The following is a 14,497-nucleotide window of genomic DNA, read 5'->3' as shown; positions in this document are numbered from 1 at the left end:
TGAATATATCATTAGATTAGTGACCCATTGTGTGCGGTGCAACAAATTGAATGTTAAACCACCCACAACTGGATGTTATGTTTGACAAAATGGAACCAGGATGCCCCCTCAACTGTATCTCTTAGTCCACATCCTACAGGTTCAACTTTAATGTACCCTGTTTCCACTTCACCACCATCTCCAGTGTGTTCTTGGTGACACTACTACTGAATATAGACCACACAAATATTGTGATATGAGAATATCGTGGACAAAATACCAAAGACCACAATATCAAAGGGTAAGTGCATATAGAGGCAGTATAGATTTACTATTCCTAACTCCACATCTACGTACCTTGAAGTTATATATATATATATCATCAAGGTACATATGGTTAGGTGTAGAAAATCTATACTTACTTGCCTTTCGATATTTCTGTTTCCATATTTTCTCTTCAATATTTCCATACCACGATATTCTGTCTTTAATATTCAGGGGGCACACCCTTCTCAATCTGGGACTTAATTCGAACTGAGGCCTCAAACACACTGCTGCAGCAATAGTGCACTTAGTGACTTTTAAACATGTTTTTTTCAGTGGCACACAAAGGTGTCCCTTTTAATCTCCTCAATAAACTGTGACTGAACAGATTTTAAGCACTGCCATGTGTACCAGCCTCCACTGATCATCAATCAATCAACGGCCACTTATAGAGCACACAGCTACCTCAGAAGAGGTGTCTCTGCACTAAAAAACAGACTACAGGGACTGAGAAGCTCCAGATAATACTCCCCCTGCCTAAAGAGCCAGGTTTGTAAAGCCTTTGTGAATTCCTATTCTGTATCCAACATGGGCATGTGACTGAACAAGGTGTTCCACTGTTTGGCCATCCTTACGGTGAAGAACCTGACTCCTTGTCGCATTTTTATGAAACGGGGTACATTGAGAAATCACTGCTTATTAGATCTCAATGTCTGCTCTTGATAATATGGGATGAGCCTTGACCTAAGGTATCCTGGGCCTTTGCCCTGATAAGCTTGAAAAGCCAGGGTGAGTGCCTCAAACACAATCCACTTGGCCTCAGGGTGCCAGTGAAGCTGTCTCAGATGAGGAGAAATGATCTGGTGAAAAGGGACCCTACGGATAAGCCTTGCAGTCGTGTTTTGCACCACCTGTAGCCTGTGGGTCAAATAGCTTGGCAAGCCCAGATAGAGACAATTGGCATAGTCTAGTTGGGAGGTAGCAAATGGATGAACCGTAATCCTATGGCTCTCTTCAGGTAGGAAACATAAGAATTTCCTGATAGTTCTCAGTTTCCCAAAGCAGGCCGCAAAATATGCAGGACTTGTGCCACAAGGGCGAGATACTTCTCCTACCTCACTTCAAGCTTTTTCACCGAGTCCTTGGGGGTGGGCGGGGGACCCAGCTCCATAGGCCACCAGATGCACGACGGAGGAGGAGGAGATGCACAAATCAAAAACAAGACCTCAGTTTTGTCTGCATTCAGCAGTGGGCTTAAGCTGAGCCCTGGGGCACTCCACAGGTAAGTTGTTTGACTGGAGAAGAGAAAGGGTGCAGAAAAGTCAGTTTAGCACGGTCTTTAAGATAAGACCGGATCCAGTTATGTGCCACTCCCTGTACACCCATATGTTCAAATCTTTCCAGCAGGATTGAGTGGGATACAGTATCAAAAGCCGCTGAAAGATCCAGCAGCACGAGCATGGCAGCAGAACCACCGTCTACAGATATTATCACCAAATGGGCTACTTCTACCAATGCTGTCTTTGTACTGTAGCCTGACCCGAAGTCGGACTGGGAATCATGTAGGAGTCCCTTGGCTTCTACAAAGTTAGTTGTTGTTGGGCCGATTTCTCAAGAATTTTAGCAGGGAAATTGGTCTAAAGTTGTTAAGAACTTCGGGATCAGCACTGGGTTTCGTTAACAGTGGTAACAAATAGGCTTGTTTCCACAAAGCTGGAAAAATACCTATCTCAAGAGATGCATTCCAAATTTGGTTGAGTACGGGATTGAGCTGTAAGGCCATAGACCGGAACCATCTAGCTGGACAAGGATCTTCTGGGAACCCGATTTTCATTTCATGAATTCAACCAGTGTCTTCTTTGCTGTTACAGGGAGAAATTCCAAGAAAACGTGTGGTCTGTTATAAGGGACTTTGTGGTCCTTGCTTCTTAGGGATTCTGCAACTGGTGTAAATGACGAATACAGCTTTAGTATTTTATCGTCAAAGAATTCTGACAGGTGAGAGCACTGGCCTGGGAGAGGTAAACATAACAATCCAACGCTGTAGGATAAGTGAAGGATTTAATAATCCTAAAAATGTCTTTAGAAGAGTGTTCTCCACTCTCGATACAATTGGTAAGATGTTACCTCCTCCTACATTGTAAAAGCTTATGAAAATTATTCAGGTCCTCTTTGTATGCACTTTTAGCTGCAGGGAGATAAGACTTTCTCCACTCACGTTCCATCTTTTTGCAGCTGTTTTTTTCCTGTCTTAGTTCAGCCAAGAACCAAGGGGCAAATGGGGTGGTTCTGGCAGAAATAAATGACCTCAGTGGAGCTACCCTGTCAAGAGCAGACATCAACCAGGTGTTAAAACATGTGGCGTCACTGTCGGTGTTGCCTAATAATTGTGGCATTGTTTCTTCATTGCATTGTCAACGCTCCGTCCATCATTTCCCTTGTTTTTTCTTTGTTCGCCATAAGTTGGCAGGGTATGCTCATACGTGAGTGCCTTGCTCACTTTGCCACTGGATTCAAGCAAACCGGGCTGAAGCTGGCTGAAATGCCAGAAACCGGTCCTCGTAGCATGTTTCCGGTCCAGGGAAGGCATGGCTTGGCAGTTCGGGCTGGACTGTTCCCATGAGGCACAGGGTCAGAATGATTTGCATATGGCCATGTCTGAACTGGGGTGGCAGAGTGGGCTAAAGAACGGTGATGGATTAAACCCAGATCAGTTGACTGGGGTTGAGTGCTTATATTGTCAACGCTCCGTCCATCATTTCCTTTTGTTTTTCTTTGTTCGCCATAGGTTGGCAGGGTATGCTCAGACGTGAGTCCCTTGCTCACTTTGCCACTGGATTCAAGCAAGCCGGGATGAAGACGGCTGAAATGCCAGAAACCGGTCCTCGGTAGCTTGTTTCCGGTCCAGGGAAGGCATGGCTTGGCAGTTTGGTCTGGACTGTTCCCATGAGGCACAGGGTCAGACTGATTTGCATATGTCCATGTCTGAACTGGGGTGGCAGAGTGGGCTAAAGAACGGTGATGGATTAAACCCAGATCAGTTGACTGGGGGTGAGTGCTTGTATTGTCAACGCTCCGTCCATCATTTCCTTTGGTTTTTCATTGTTTCTTCAAGGACCGGGCCCAAGGAACTAGTGGTGACCCTGCTCCAGTTCCTCTTTACTTCTGTAATTTTAATGTTTGCCAAACTTTTAGCCCTAAAACGAAACCTGAACGGGACCAAAAAATGGTCCATCCAAACCAACACAGTGGCTCCTCAACCCTCAGATCCTGCATATTAGAGCGAGTGAGATCTAACACATGGCCGGCTTTGTGGGTGGGTGCTGAGACCAACTGTATCAAGTTACAGCCATTGGGTGTTGATACAAAGAGTGCATCCTGAAGGAGCTAGAATCATCAACACGTCGATTAAGGTCTCCCAACACTGTAAAATTAGCATAGTGTAGGGACATCTGGGCGATAATATCAGCTCGCTTTGGCATCTGGCTGTGTGGGCAATCTGGCAGTCTATAGAGCAACAGCCCCGCAAAGGAGAAGGAAGCAGCTATTTTTAATGAAAAAAATTAGGCCTTCGATGTTACCTACGTGGCCCAATTTGGAGGCAGAAATCTCCACGGTGTCCTTAAAAATTATGGCCACCATTCCCCAACCCCCCGCCCCCCTGTTGGCACACACAATTCGAAAGCCTGGGGGTATCGCGCGGGCCACACCGGGGTTAGTTCCTTTACCGAGCCAGGTCTCAGTTAGGAACATAATATCCCACGCATTGTCTATAAGGGATTGGCAGATATCATCTGCATGCTTCGGTAAAGACCTGCAGTTGATAAGACAAGCTTTATTGTCAAAATGCCTTGAGTTCTGGTGCATGGAGTGAGCTTCTGTTTCTACATTTATCTCTGGCCGCACCTTCAGAGTAAAATTGCAGGCAGACCAGCAGTACTCCCTGCATCCTGCCCCAATGCAGTGCAAGGCATACCTGAGCACGGCTCTCCTTTCAAAGTCATGAGACTATCTTGGGCCCATGTAATAGCTTTGCCTCTATCCATTTGGGCAGCGTGGCTGGCGCTGGCCGCGATCTGGACGCCAGCCGCGTGTCTGCGATGCAGTGTGCCTTAAATAGCTGCCGGGAGGGAAGCAGGCACCTAGACTACTAACCCACTCCAAATGGCGTCCTGATAGTGCCCCAGGGGAGAGAAGCAATAATGGCGCCCCGCCGACGCTACAAAGAGGACAAGCCACCCGGGGCTTGTCATGGCCTGAACTCCTGCAGGCTTTGCCACATGACTGCATCACTTTGGAGGTCTTGTGAGAGTGCAAACCCCACCTCAGTCTCCCCCATCAGGCCCTCTCACACTCGTTGGCATTGCTGCAGCCTGCATCACTTCTCATATCTCTCACCGTTTTCCTCTCAGGGATGAACTTTCTCTTGGTGTCACTAGCAGACCCGTGACCTCTTTCACGATTCTACAATGATAGCCCTCTCAACCGATGCCCGATGCCTATGATAAACGTCACACTCTTGAACCGCCATCTCGTAATCCATCATTACCACATCTTTTCTTCTCATCCTGGGTATCGTTTTCGATTCTGAAGAGGCAAGAACACCCCACCCCGCTCCCCCCGTCTATCTCCAGTCCTTGTATTTTAGAATGGAGGTCTTCTCTTCCCACACACCGTGTGCTGTGCATTGTAAACGTGATTTAGTACTGAAACAGGGAGGTACATACGACCCGAGCACACAGACTGCAAGCAGAACGTCAAGACAGAGATGAATGCCTTGACACTGTCTGTGTGGCGCGTCTTCCTCTGCGTGCTGATAAAACCCTTGCCCGCTGCTCCAACATTTCTGCTTCGTGTCCACTGGGCCTTTGCCAAAATGTCACATTCCCAGCTGAGCTCGATTCGTTTCAGCCTTCCCACTGTTTCCTCATTTCAGCTGCCAGGCAGACATACTTTCCAAGAACGTCCCTACAAGAGAACGATTCTTCTGCCCACACACGTCAGGACGTCGGAGCCACTTGCAGCATTCTCCCTTGCCACAATGCGCCCATGGCACGCGGAAGGGCTACGTGCGCAAAGACGACAGGGGTCGAACTGAAGATGAAATATGGGAGGGTTCTGAGGAGATAGTTGGACCATGTTTACATTTTGGCACATTCTCAATGTTGGAAGCCCGAGTGTCCGTACTTTGATGAGAACCAAAGACTGACTGACAAGCCCAGCAAATGTTCTTCATTACAAGACTCGAAACGTCCGCTCTACACCAGGGCTTAATTTGAGCCGGTGGTTTCCGGTTGTTTGAACTGGCACTTAATTGTCAGCACGGGCGCTTATCACAGTCTGCCACATAGCGGCACTGTCCGTCTAATTTAGAGATGAACATAAAAACAGTTATTAATTGAATATACATTAAAAATGAAGAATACCTGCCCCCAAGCCATTCTTATAGCTTGGGCATGGAATAGTCTGACTGTCACACTAGTAGGAATGTGATGGTAAGTAGTGTTGTTGGTGCTGTCATTGGCAGCGCTAGCAGGGGTAATGGACAGAACAAGCTGAAGTGCTCTCCTGAGTAAGGCCAATGCGCTTATTTTGTTACAAATTAAGCACTGCTCTAAACTGTGTGATAAGAGTCTCTTGCACAGGTTAGCTCAGCCTAGCTCAGCCAGCTGTGACTTACTTCCCCAACAGGTAGAGCCCTGGGGGAAATGCTATTCCTTTGGAACCTCTCCCTGAGTCGCTGGATGTGTTGACTAAAGACCAACCAGTAGTAAGCAGAAGAGAGTAGCTTTATTTGATTGGCTGGATCAACACTTATTTTGCTCAAAGGATATGCATATTCCGAATTTCATGCAAATACTTTATAGGAGATTTGAAAAAGCAGTATCATTATAGGCACTGCATTGAAAAGATAGAGCTCAAGAAAGGACATCTGATAAGGAGTGTGCACCCTTACAGCAAATACCACTATATGAGAAGACGCATCAGAACATGCGTCAGGGCATAATTTCAAAAAACTGGGTGTATAATGAATACTGACCCCAAAATATTGTGGTAGAAGAATTTTGCGGACAGGATATTTTAAGGGACAAAATAGGATATTTTAAAGGACAAAATATCGAAAGGTAGGTGCATATAGAGAAGTATACATTTTCCTAACTCCCATCTACGTACCTTGAAGACACATGTACCGAGTGAGTACATATGTGTGGAGAAAGGTGTAGAAAATCTAGAATTACACCCCTGCAATAATTGTTTTCAATTTGTTACCCGTGATATTCTGTCCTAACGATATTCTGGGGCGCATATCCCACAACATCATTTTCTTTCTAGTGCTCCAGGACTAGTAGATAAACAGATCAACAATGCTTGATTTGTTGCTGCACCTACTACTTACAAATGTTGTTTAATGTGTCTCCCACCTACTAGCCTTGCACTGTGATGTGACCGAGGCCAGTTTTCCTCCATATGAATAACCTTCACTCTTCCTCCTCATCAGAGACAAGTGTGTAAAAAGTGTCAGTGGCTCACTGAGGCCTCACTGCTAGCAGCGACAGCACACAGCACTCTTCAGTAGCAGGACCCGGAATTGAATGAAAGGTCACTCACTACCGCCAATCATGAATAGGCCACATGGCTTGTACTAGGGAACAGACATCGGGTCCCATCCGGTTACCACTAGTGCGCTGACCCGTCCCTCGGGTGCTCGCACCCTATGTCGATGCTTTGAAATATGTCGCCTATTCTTAATTCAAGCCTGAATGAGAACACTTGGCGATTCGAAATCATCGAAAGAAAAGCATGTTTTAAGGGCTGCATCTGGACTCGTGAAATCAGATCCTGTGGCCACCCTTCACGTTGTGCTGTTGCTAGGCAACCAAACAGCAGTAACAGTGGTTTTGCTAGCGCGAGGGTGACCTCAAGGATTCCTCATAAATCTACTTTACCATTTTTTTTAAAGTATGTTTTACGTACTTAAAGTCGAAAGCACTATCTGCTTGCATTCTTACATTACAAACATCATAAATTTAAAGATGTCCCTTGCACATACTTTTTTCCGTACACAAGGCTGCGCATTTGTGGAACACTGGTTTAAATAGCTGTTATTTGAAGTGTGCCATAAATATTACCTACAGTTTGAGCAGAAAAGTGATGTGCACGAATAGTGGCGACTCCTCCGCGAACGCGGGCCCGCATCTTTGGGAAGTCCCCTGTTGAATTGTTCTCCACAAGACAGACAGTCGTGTTCTAGGGTATGTAGAATTGGCCCACCACTGAGTGATATGGGTAACGGTGCGGATAGGATTGCGGGGACGCAGCAGAGACTAACAGGCACATGCATCAAAAGAAAAACTGGTCGCAAACGGGCAGATTCGCAGAATATGCTCCTTTGTGACCGGTATGTTTGCATTTGGGATGCATCATCCCAAATGCAAAAATCGCAATTTAAGTAATCTCTAAATTGCGATTGCTTAAATTGCGATTGCATTTAAGGAATCGCAAATTGAGATTCCTTAAATGCAATGCATTAAAGTTAAAAAAAATGCGATTTCGCTAATAGGGGGCGCAAATTACCATGAAGTTGAATTTCCTGGTAATTTGCAAAAACCCTAAATAAAGCACTTTTGTGCCTTTAGGGCATGTGTGTGCGCAACATATGCGCACAGATCAATTTCAGGGGTGCAACAGGTTTCCTTTTGACACCCTTGCACCCTGAAATTGCATGCGCAATGGTACTCGCAAATTGCACGTGCAATTTCCCATAGGCCCATAGGAATGAATGGGAAGCCATTCCATATTTGTGACTTGCAATTTGTAGGAATCACTATTTTTACAGCGATTCCTACATGCATAGGCTTTTGTGAGTCCTTAATTGCGATTCCTTAATTATCACAATTAAGGACTTGCAAAATCCTACCTTGATGCATGTGCCTGTAAGAAGCCATTTGAGAAGTATTTAGTTGACAGTGCACCCACGAGGGAGAGGATGTGTATGGAAGTACACGGGTAGAGGAGAATATTATAGCAGGCAAACAAGGCCTAGCTTGTTAAGTTTAAGGCTATTAGAAGATCGGGTCAGGCAACTTGGTTAGTGGGTCAGAGAAACCGCAGGCATTGCTCCATTGTGATGAGTCATGGACATTATCAATTGCGAGTGTGAGAGGTAGCAGACTATTCTCTCCGGGGCGTGAATGGTTCGGCTGTGGCTGGGTCAGAACTAAGCTAGAAGTCAGTTGATGAAAGTGGAATGGTTAGTTCCGAGGTACATTGCAGTGCATACGGAGCAGAAGTTACTCGAGGACATCCTTACGTGGCTGCGCGAGAGCACTGCAGGAGCCAAAGGGTTACTCCTTGCCCCACAACCACTGTTTGCGGTATGCAGGATGGTACTGACACCAGCAAGTGGAAACGTACATTTTGGACCGTTAATCTGTGCAATTATGGCATCAGGTGGCCACCCGAGGGCTGTCGAGCCAATGCTCAGCTATGCTTGCTAGGAGTAGGCGATTGGTCAGCAAAGGTCAAAGAGTGGCTCAAACAGTGTCCTTGGGATGCCTCATAGCACGGGCACTGGGAGCAAACGTTTGGTCAGCAAGGGTCAGGCTTAAGCGGTCACAGACCTTGCAGCCCAGGATGGACCGGACAGCCACTCACACAGATCGCGGTAGCAAGGGAAGCCTAGAAGCTGCAAACACAGGACACCTGCTAAGGGGCCATCGCATGGGGCTGGGACAAGTCGTGCTGTCAAAGTATTAGTAAGTACAATGACAGTGTAACTACTGTCCATTTATGCTTTGTATCATAACAACCAAGTAATGTGTTTTGATAAACCATGTGTTATACAAGATATAATAGACTGCGGCCTGTTTGCTCCATAAGTGGTTTCCCAATGCACTCGATGAAAGTGTAAAGTGCTCAGGTCGACTGGGAGGGACAAAGACCACTCGCGCATTTGGGAGGGGTTTGAGTTGAAGAATCTTCTCTCCAAAAGCTGGTAGCGTGCTCTGGTCTGTGCCGTGGTTGGAGTGCTTCAGAATGATACAGGGTTTCCTCAAGCCCTTATATACAGGTACAGGGTCCAATCACTCAGCAGTACTCAGCAGGGCTGTTTTTCCTTATCATCAATCATATCTTCATACTCCATGCTTTCGCCTACTTTCTTTATTTTCCTTGTTCACTCTTTTTTATCCTTAAACCCTTCATCTTATATTCCTTTTTCTTCTTTGTTTCTTTAATCTTTTCTATACTCTAAAATTGCACCTTCCTTCAGCTCTTCTCTCCTTTCTTCACCTTCCATTTTCTGTGGATTTTATTTTCATCTAACCAAAGCTAAAAGCAGCTGCACCAACCTTCAGTTCCTGCAGAGGGAGCTCTTCTTATACAGCACCTTTACTGTGGAATGACTATACTCCAGGTAGACTCCTACAAGCAATCACTCCTAAATTCTTACTCTCACTTGATCTGTTAGCAGTTCTGCTTATTGTACATTACGATCCGGGTCAGTGCTATTGGGTATCTGCATGCAATATGTATGTTAGATCATATGTATGCTTCACTCTGCTCTACATTACAACTGAGTCCATATTGATAACTTTTAGAGACAAAAAGAACGTTTATTATAGTTTGGGGGCTCTCTTGAAAGTAAATTGTACTTTTTATGACCAACACATTTAATTTCCGTATGTTTTGAAATTTGGAAAGGAACTTACCTGTGCAGGATCGTTGATCGGGCATCAGGGCAAATCCTGTTCTACAACTGCACTCGTAGCTACCTTCGGAGTTCGTGCAGAAGGTATCACAGCCGCCATTTATGATTCCGCATTCGTCGATATCTGAAAGAGAAATAAATAGGTAGTATTATAGAGACCGATATTGGTCTATATGTGACGCCGATGTTCGATAAGGCACTTTTTTCTTGATGCACTTTAGCCATCCTGCTTATCATTCTGCTCAGCCTTTATCGTACATTACGGTCACGTGCCTTGTAGCTTGCTTCCTCTTATATTCCAGATTGTTATGTAGAAATACTGCTTCTGATACATATAGGCAACATTAATGACTGCTCTAAATGTAATAGTTCATTAGAACTAATTTGAACCACACTTTATTGCAATGCTAGATAATAGTGGTAGCTCTTGTGGTTGATATTTAAAGTGAGAAATACCACATCCTGCAATGTATGTTGATGTGTGGGAAATTTTGAAAATACAACGTCATCAAGGAATGTGAAAATGATGATTCTCTCAAATGCGCAGACACCACAAATAAAGTGAGTTGCCAATAAAGCTAACACTGAATCTCATAAAGATACTCTACAGTCACCTCATCTGACCCTTGAGCCCTGATTATGAGTTATCTGGAGCAGAACGACTGCATTCCAGTCTCCATGATTCAGGCTGGGCTGCTGTTCCCACAGTCAGGTTTACAGATTGGTAAAACACTGGACCCTGTTTTTCCAGCCGGTATTTCTGGCTGGAAAATCACGAGGTTCTTTTTTTCTGCTCCCCCCTTCCAGAATGTATATTTCCCTTCCCTTCCCTACTCTCCACACCGTCTCCCTGTACCCCAACCCCACTCTTTGGGCAGAAGCATACATTTACCACCGGCCCACCGCTCGTGGTAAATGTATGTACAAGGAATTAGGAATTCAGGGTAGTTTTACAAACAATACATCTGGACCCACATGGTGATGATGTTTTATGACATGACTGGCCAGGTTATGCCAGGTAGTTTTTCTGAATATTGCTACAGTTCTAAGGTCTTTGAACAGGTTCATATATACAATTTAAGACCACAAGATTGAGCAACGTTTAAATAAGTTAATTTTGTGAGTTTTTACCCTCTGATCATAGAAGTTGTTTTGGAAAGTGGAGCAGCAGCAACTTGGGTGGTGTGGAGTGCAAAATAACGATTGATTTAGGCCAGATCTCTGTACTGGGGTAAATGTATGACATTGTTGTGCAATCTGTCCATCAACTGTTGTTTTTTGCATTTGTCACCCCGAGTGGGATGGGTATGCTCTGACGTGAGTCCCATGCTCTCCACACCACTGGAGTCAAGCTATCCTGGCTGAAGACCACTGATAGCCAAAAAACGGTCCTAGGATGCTTGATTCCGGTCCAGGAAAGACATGGCTTGGCAGTTCGGGCTGGACTGTTCCCATGAGGCACAGGGTCAAGGCTGATTTGCATATGGCCATGTCTGAACTGGGGTGGTGTGGAGTGCAAAAAAATGATGGATTTAGGCCCAGATCTCTGTACTGGGGTGAATGTATGACATTGTTCTGCATTCTGTCCATCAACTGTTGTTTTTGCAGCAGCAACTTGACCAGCATTTGATAAACGCCCCAGAGTTGATTTTTTAAATAAATGGGTCATGCAAAAGGTTTTTTCCCACCAATCAAGTGTTGAGAAGCTCCCCAGATTGAATATTGTTTCGTCCTTGTGAAGATGTCGCCACATCCATAGGTGCTTGTCAGTACATAGTGAGATATTGTTCACTGTAACAGAACCCATCCAAGTTGGAAACATTATGCAGAAGTTTTATGTGTAAATGTAGCTTTTGCAGAGCTTTTCCAAGCAGAACGGCAAATGTATACAGAATTATCCTAGGCAAGTACACCCTTCGCTGAGCATTTCTATGCATAATTGCAATGATTAGGAGTAAAATTCCTACTATGTTTTGTGATGCTTACCTTACAAAGGAAGGTTTGTTAGTCTTAAATCACAATATATGCAATAGAAAGTGCTGCATAAGGCAAGATCTTTACATAGATGGAAGAAACATGTTTTGCAATATTAGTAAAGGTCGAAATGTTTTCCATTGTTCATGGTTGCAAAACCTCCAATGTTCTACATCCCTGTAAGGAAAAGCTTAATACTAAGTTGCAACTCAATATTGTTGCGAATAAAAATGGGAAAACGACTATTTTTATTTCTCCAATTCACCCTTAGGATTCACTTATTTTGGAAGTCAGCTGCCAAAAAGTAAGAGGATGAAATAAAGTAGCACTTAACTATTATTACTGTTTATTTGGATCTGTATACGTTTAACAATGTGTGCTTTCAATTTTGTGGACTTACCAATGCAAGATAATCTGTCTGCTGTAAGATGGTATCCTTGATCACAGGTACATTGATAACGTCCGACTAAGTTGACACACCGGCCATTTTTGCAAAGATTGGCGCTTAGCTCACACTCATTAATATCTAGAGGAAGAAAAAAAAACACAGGATAGTAAATGCATGCTTGTATGCAAACATGTAAGAAATCATCTGTTATCATGCACACATCTGGTATTAAATGCACTTCATGACTTGGTGTTTGCTACCTTTAAATGTTTTTTAAAGGCAGAATCTTTAAGTCTGAGTCTCATTTTACGGTAAATATCAGAGCTTACAAACTATGGACGTTAATGGCAGCCTTCAATGAATTTAGTAGTTGCTACTGACTGCACATCGTTGATGGCAAAAGGAGAGGCTGGTGGGTATCCAGTTAGTGGTGCTGGCGTTATGAAAGTGTTTAATGCCACATGATTTAAATATGGCTTTCCCTGGCACACTGCTTGTGGTCATACAACTAAAACAGAATTCATCTATAATTGCTTAAGGCATTTGTAGTTTAACATTTGTCATATAAAGCCACAATCTCAGAATGGAAAATGTGACTAATACACTATACCCTCATTATTTTATATATAAATATATAAAGCAGAACGCTCTCCCTTTAGTCAATTAGCCTTTATGCGTATCATATGCTAATCGCGTGTACTCAGAACACAAGATTTCCAAATATTGCTCATTTGAGAAAGGTAGTTAGTGCACTTGATGGACATTTTTACAAATGAATGTTGTCACATGCCAGCTGACATAATGTTCTTGCTTTTCCTTTACTTCTTTCCATTATTTATATTTACACAACTAACACAGGTTTCACCTTTTCCTGAATAGAAACTGCCTGGATGTAACCACAGAAAAAGAACATGCTTGTACCTATGCAGGCTGAGCCATCCAGGGCCACGCTGTGTCCAGGAGGGCAGTCACATCGGAAGCTTCCTTCAGTGTTGAGGCAAACACCGCCTCTGCAGAGAAGAGGATTTCTTTCACATTCATCGATATCTGCAAAAAGAGAACAATATATGGATGATTCGAACATTTCATATCCAATCTTAACGTGTTTTGAGAATGTTGTTTAGGGCCAGGGAAAGTAGGAGAACAGGCAGCATCTGTGCATAAGTACTTTGCAGGAAATACTGGAAGGGTCTAGCAGGAGATCTCTGTTGTCAAATTATCTTTGTATGTTGTCTTTGAATACCCCCTGTCATTAATTGTCATTAGTAGTGCATGCATCCATATTTAAATGAATGGATGATGAAAAACTAATGGCTACATTTACCTGTGGTCGGTTGTGATTGGGGGCAAGGTGAAAAGGTGTAGAAATACCCAGTCTACAGTAAATCTGTAATATTACGAGAACAAAACGATTGCAAGATTGGTGTTAGTGTGCACACACTTTAATTCTGCCACTCCAACACCCAGGGGTTTTTGAGCATTACAGCCAGTCCTTCCATCTCTGCAACAGTCAACAGCAGATTTGTAAATTGCCATGAAGCTAGTCATGCTATAGATCCTCAGAAACAGCGGATTAGAGATGTGGGGGTTCAACCTAAAAGCACAATATGAATGAGCAGTGCACACAGGCACAGCCTGCTGCTTTACTGGAAGCTAACTGTGCCCCCTTCCCTTCTACCTCTAGGGATATGCAGATACACTGATTGACAGGGGCCATGTTTACGAATTAGTTCAAAGGTGTAGCCTCCCAATCACATTCTTTTAATGTGTCTGAATTTTCTCGTGAATTCATCCTCCTTTTTAATCTTTGAAATGCACGTTGACATGCATTTCAATCTTTGACTCACTTCTATGGAATTAAGAAGTTTCTTTTTGGATCATACTATTTTTTTCAATTTTTTGTGCCAGTTTTAAATTATAAGGGCATTCCTGTCCCCAACATATGGCATCTCAAGTAATACTCCTTACAGTAAACTTTCTCTGACAGTTGCCTAGTACGTTAACTAACAATGAGTTGTATTTGTTTATTATTGAAATATTTAATTGCTTCTTCTATTTTTTGCTAGGTAGCCTTTTGAATGAGAAAGATTAATTTGAAGGACCCTCTAAATTTCAGATTTATATCCCTGCTATAAAAATACGTTTTTTGATAATAGATGCTTACATTTACCCGCTCGGAAGTA

General features: G+C 43.7%; 1 protein-coding gene across 1 annotated transcript in view; it reads right to left on the bottom strand.

Moving 5' to 3' along the window:
• The window catches only part of FBN1 (fibrillin 1), a 622,956-nt gene that overhangs the window by 178,079 nt on the left and 430,380 nt on the right, over positions 1-14,497 (bottom strand). Inside the window, exons 27-29 of the mRNA XM_086958277.1 lie at positions 13,236-13,361; positions 12,327-12,452; positions 9,954-10,076 (exon numbers count right to left, since the gene is read on the bottom strand). Of these exons, the coding sequence (XP_086814403.1) occupies positions 9,954-10,076; positions 12,327-12,452; positions 13,236-13,361 (375 nt within the window). The remainder of the gene's footprint in view (positions 1-9,953; positions 10,077-12,326; positions 12,453-13,235; positions 13,362-14,497) is intronic.

This window comes from Lissotriton vulgaris, chromosome 2_1 (genome assembly GCF_964263255.1).
Source record: "Lissotriton vulgaris chromosome 2_1, aLisVul1.2, whole genome shotgun sequence".
Lineage (NCBI taxonomy): Eukaryota > Metazoa > Chordata > Amphibia > Caudata > Salamandridae > Lissotriton > Lissotriton vulgaris.
Note: the sequence above shows the minus strand (reverse complement) of the source record. Positions and strands in the feature narration are given on the sequence as shown.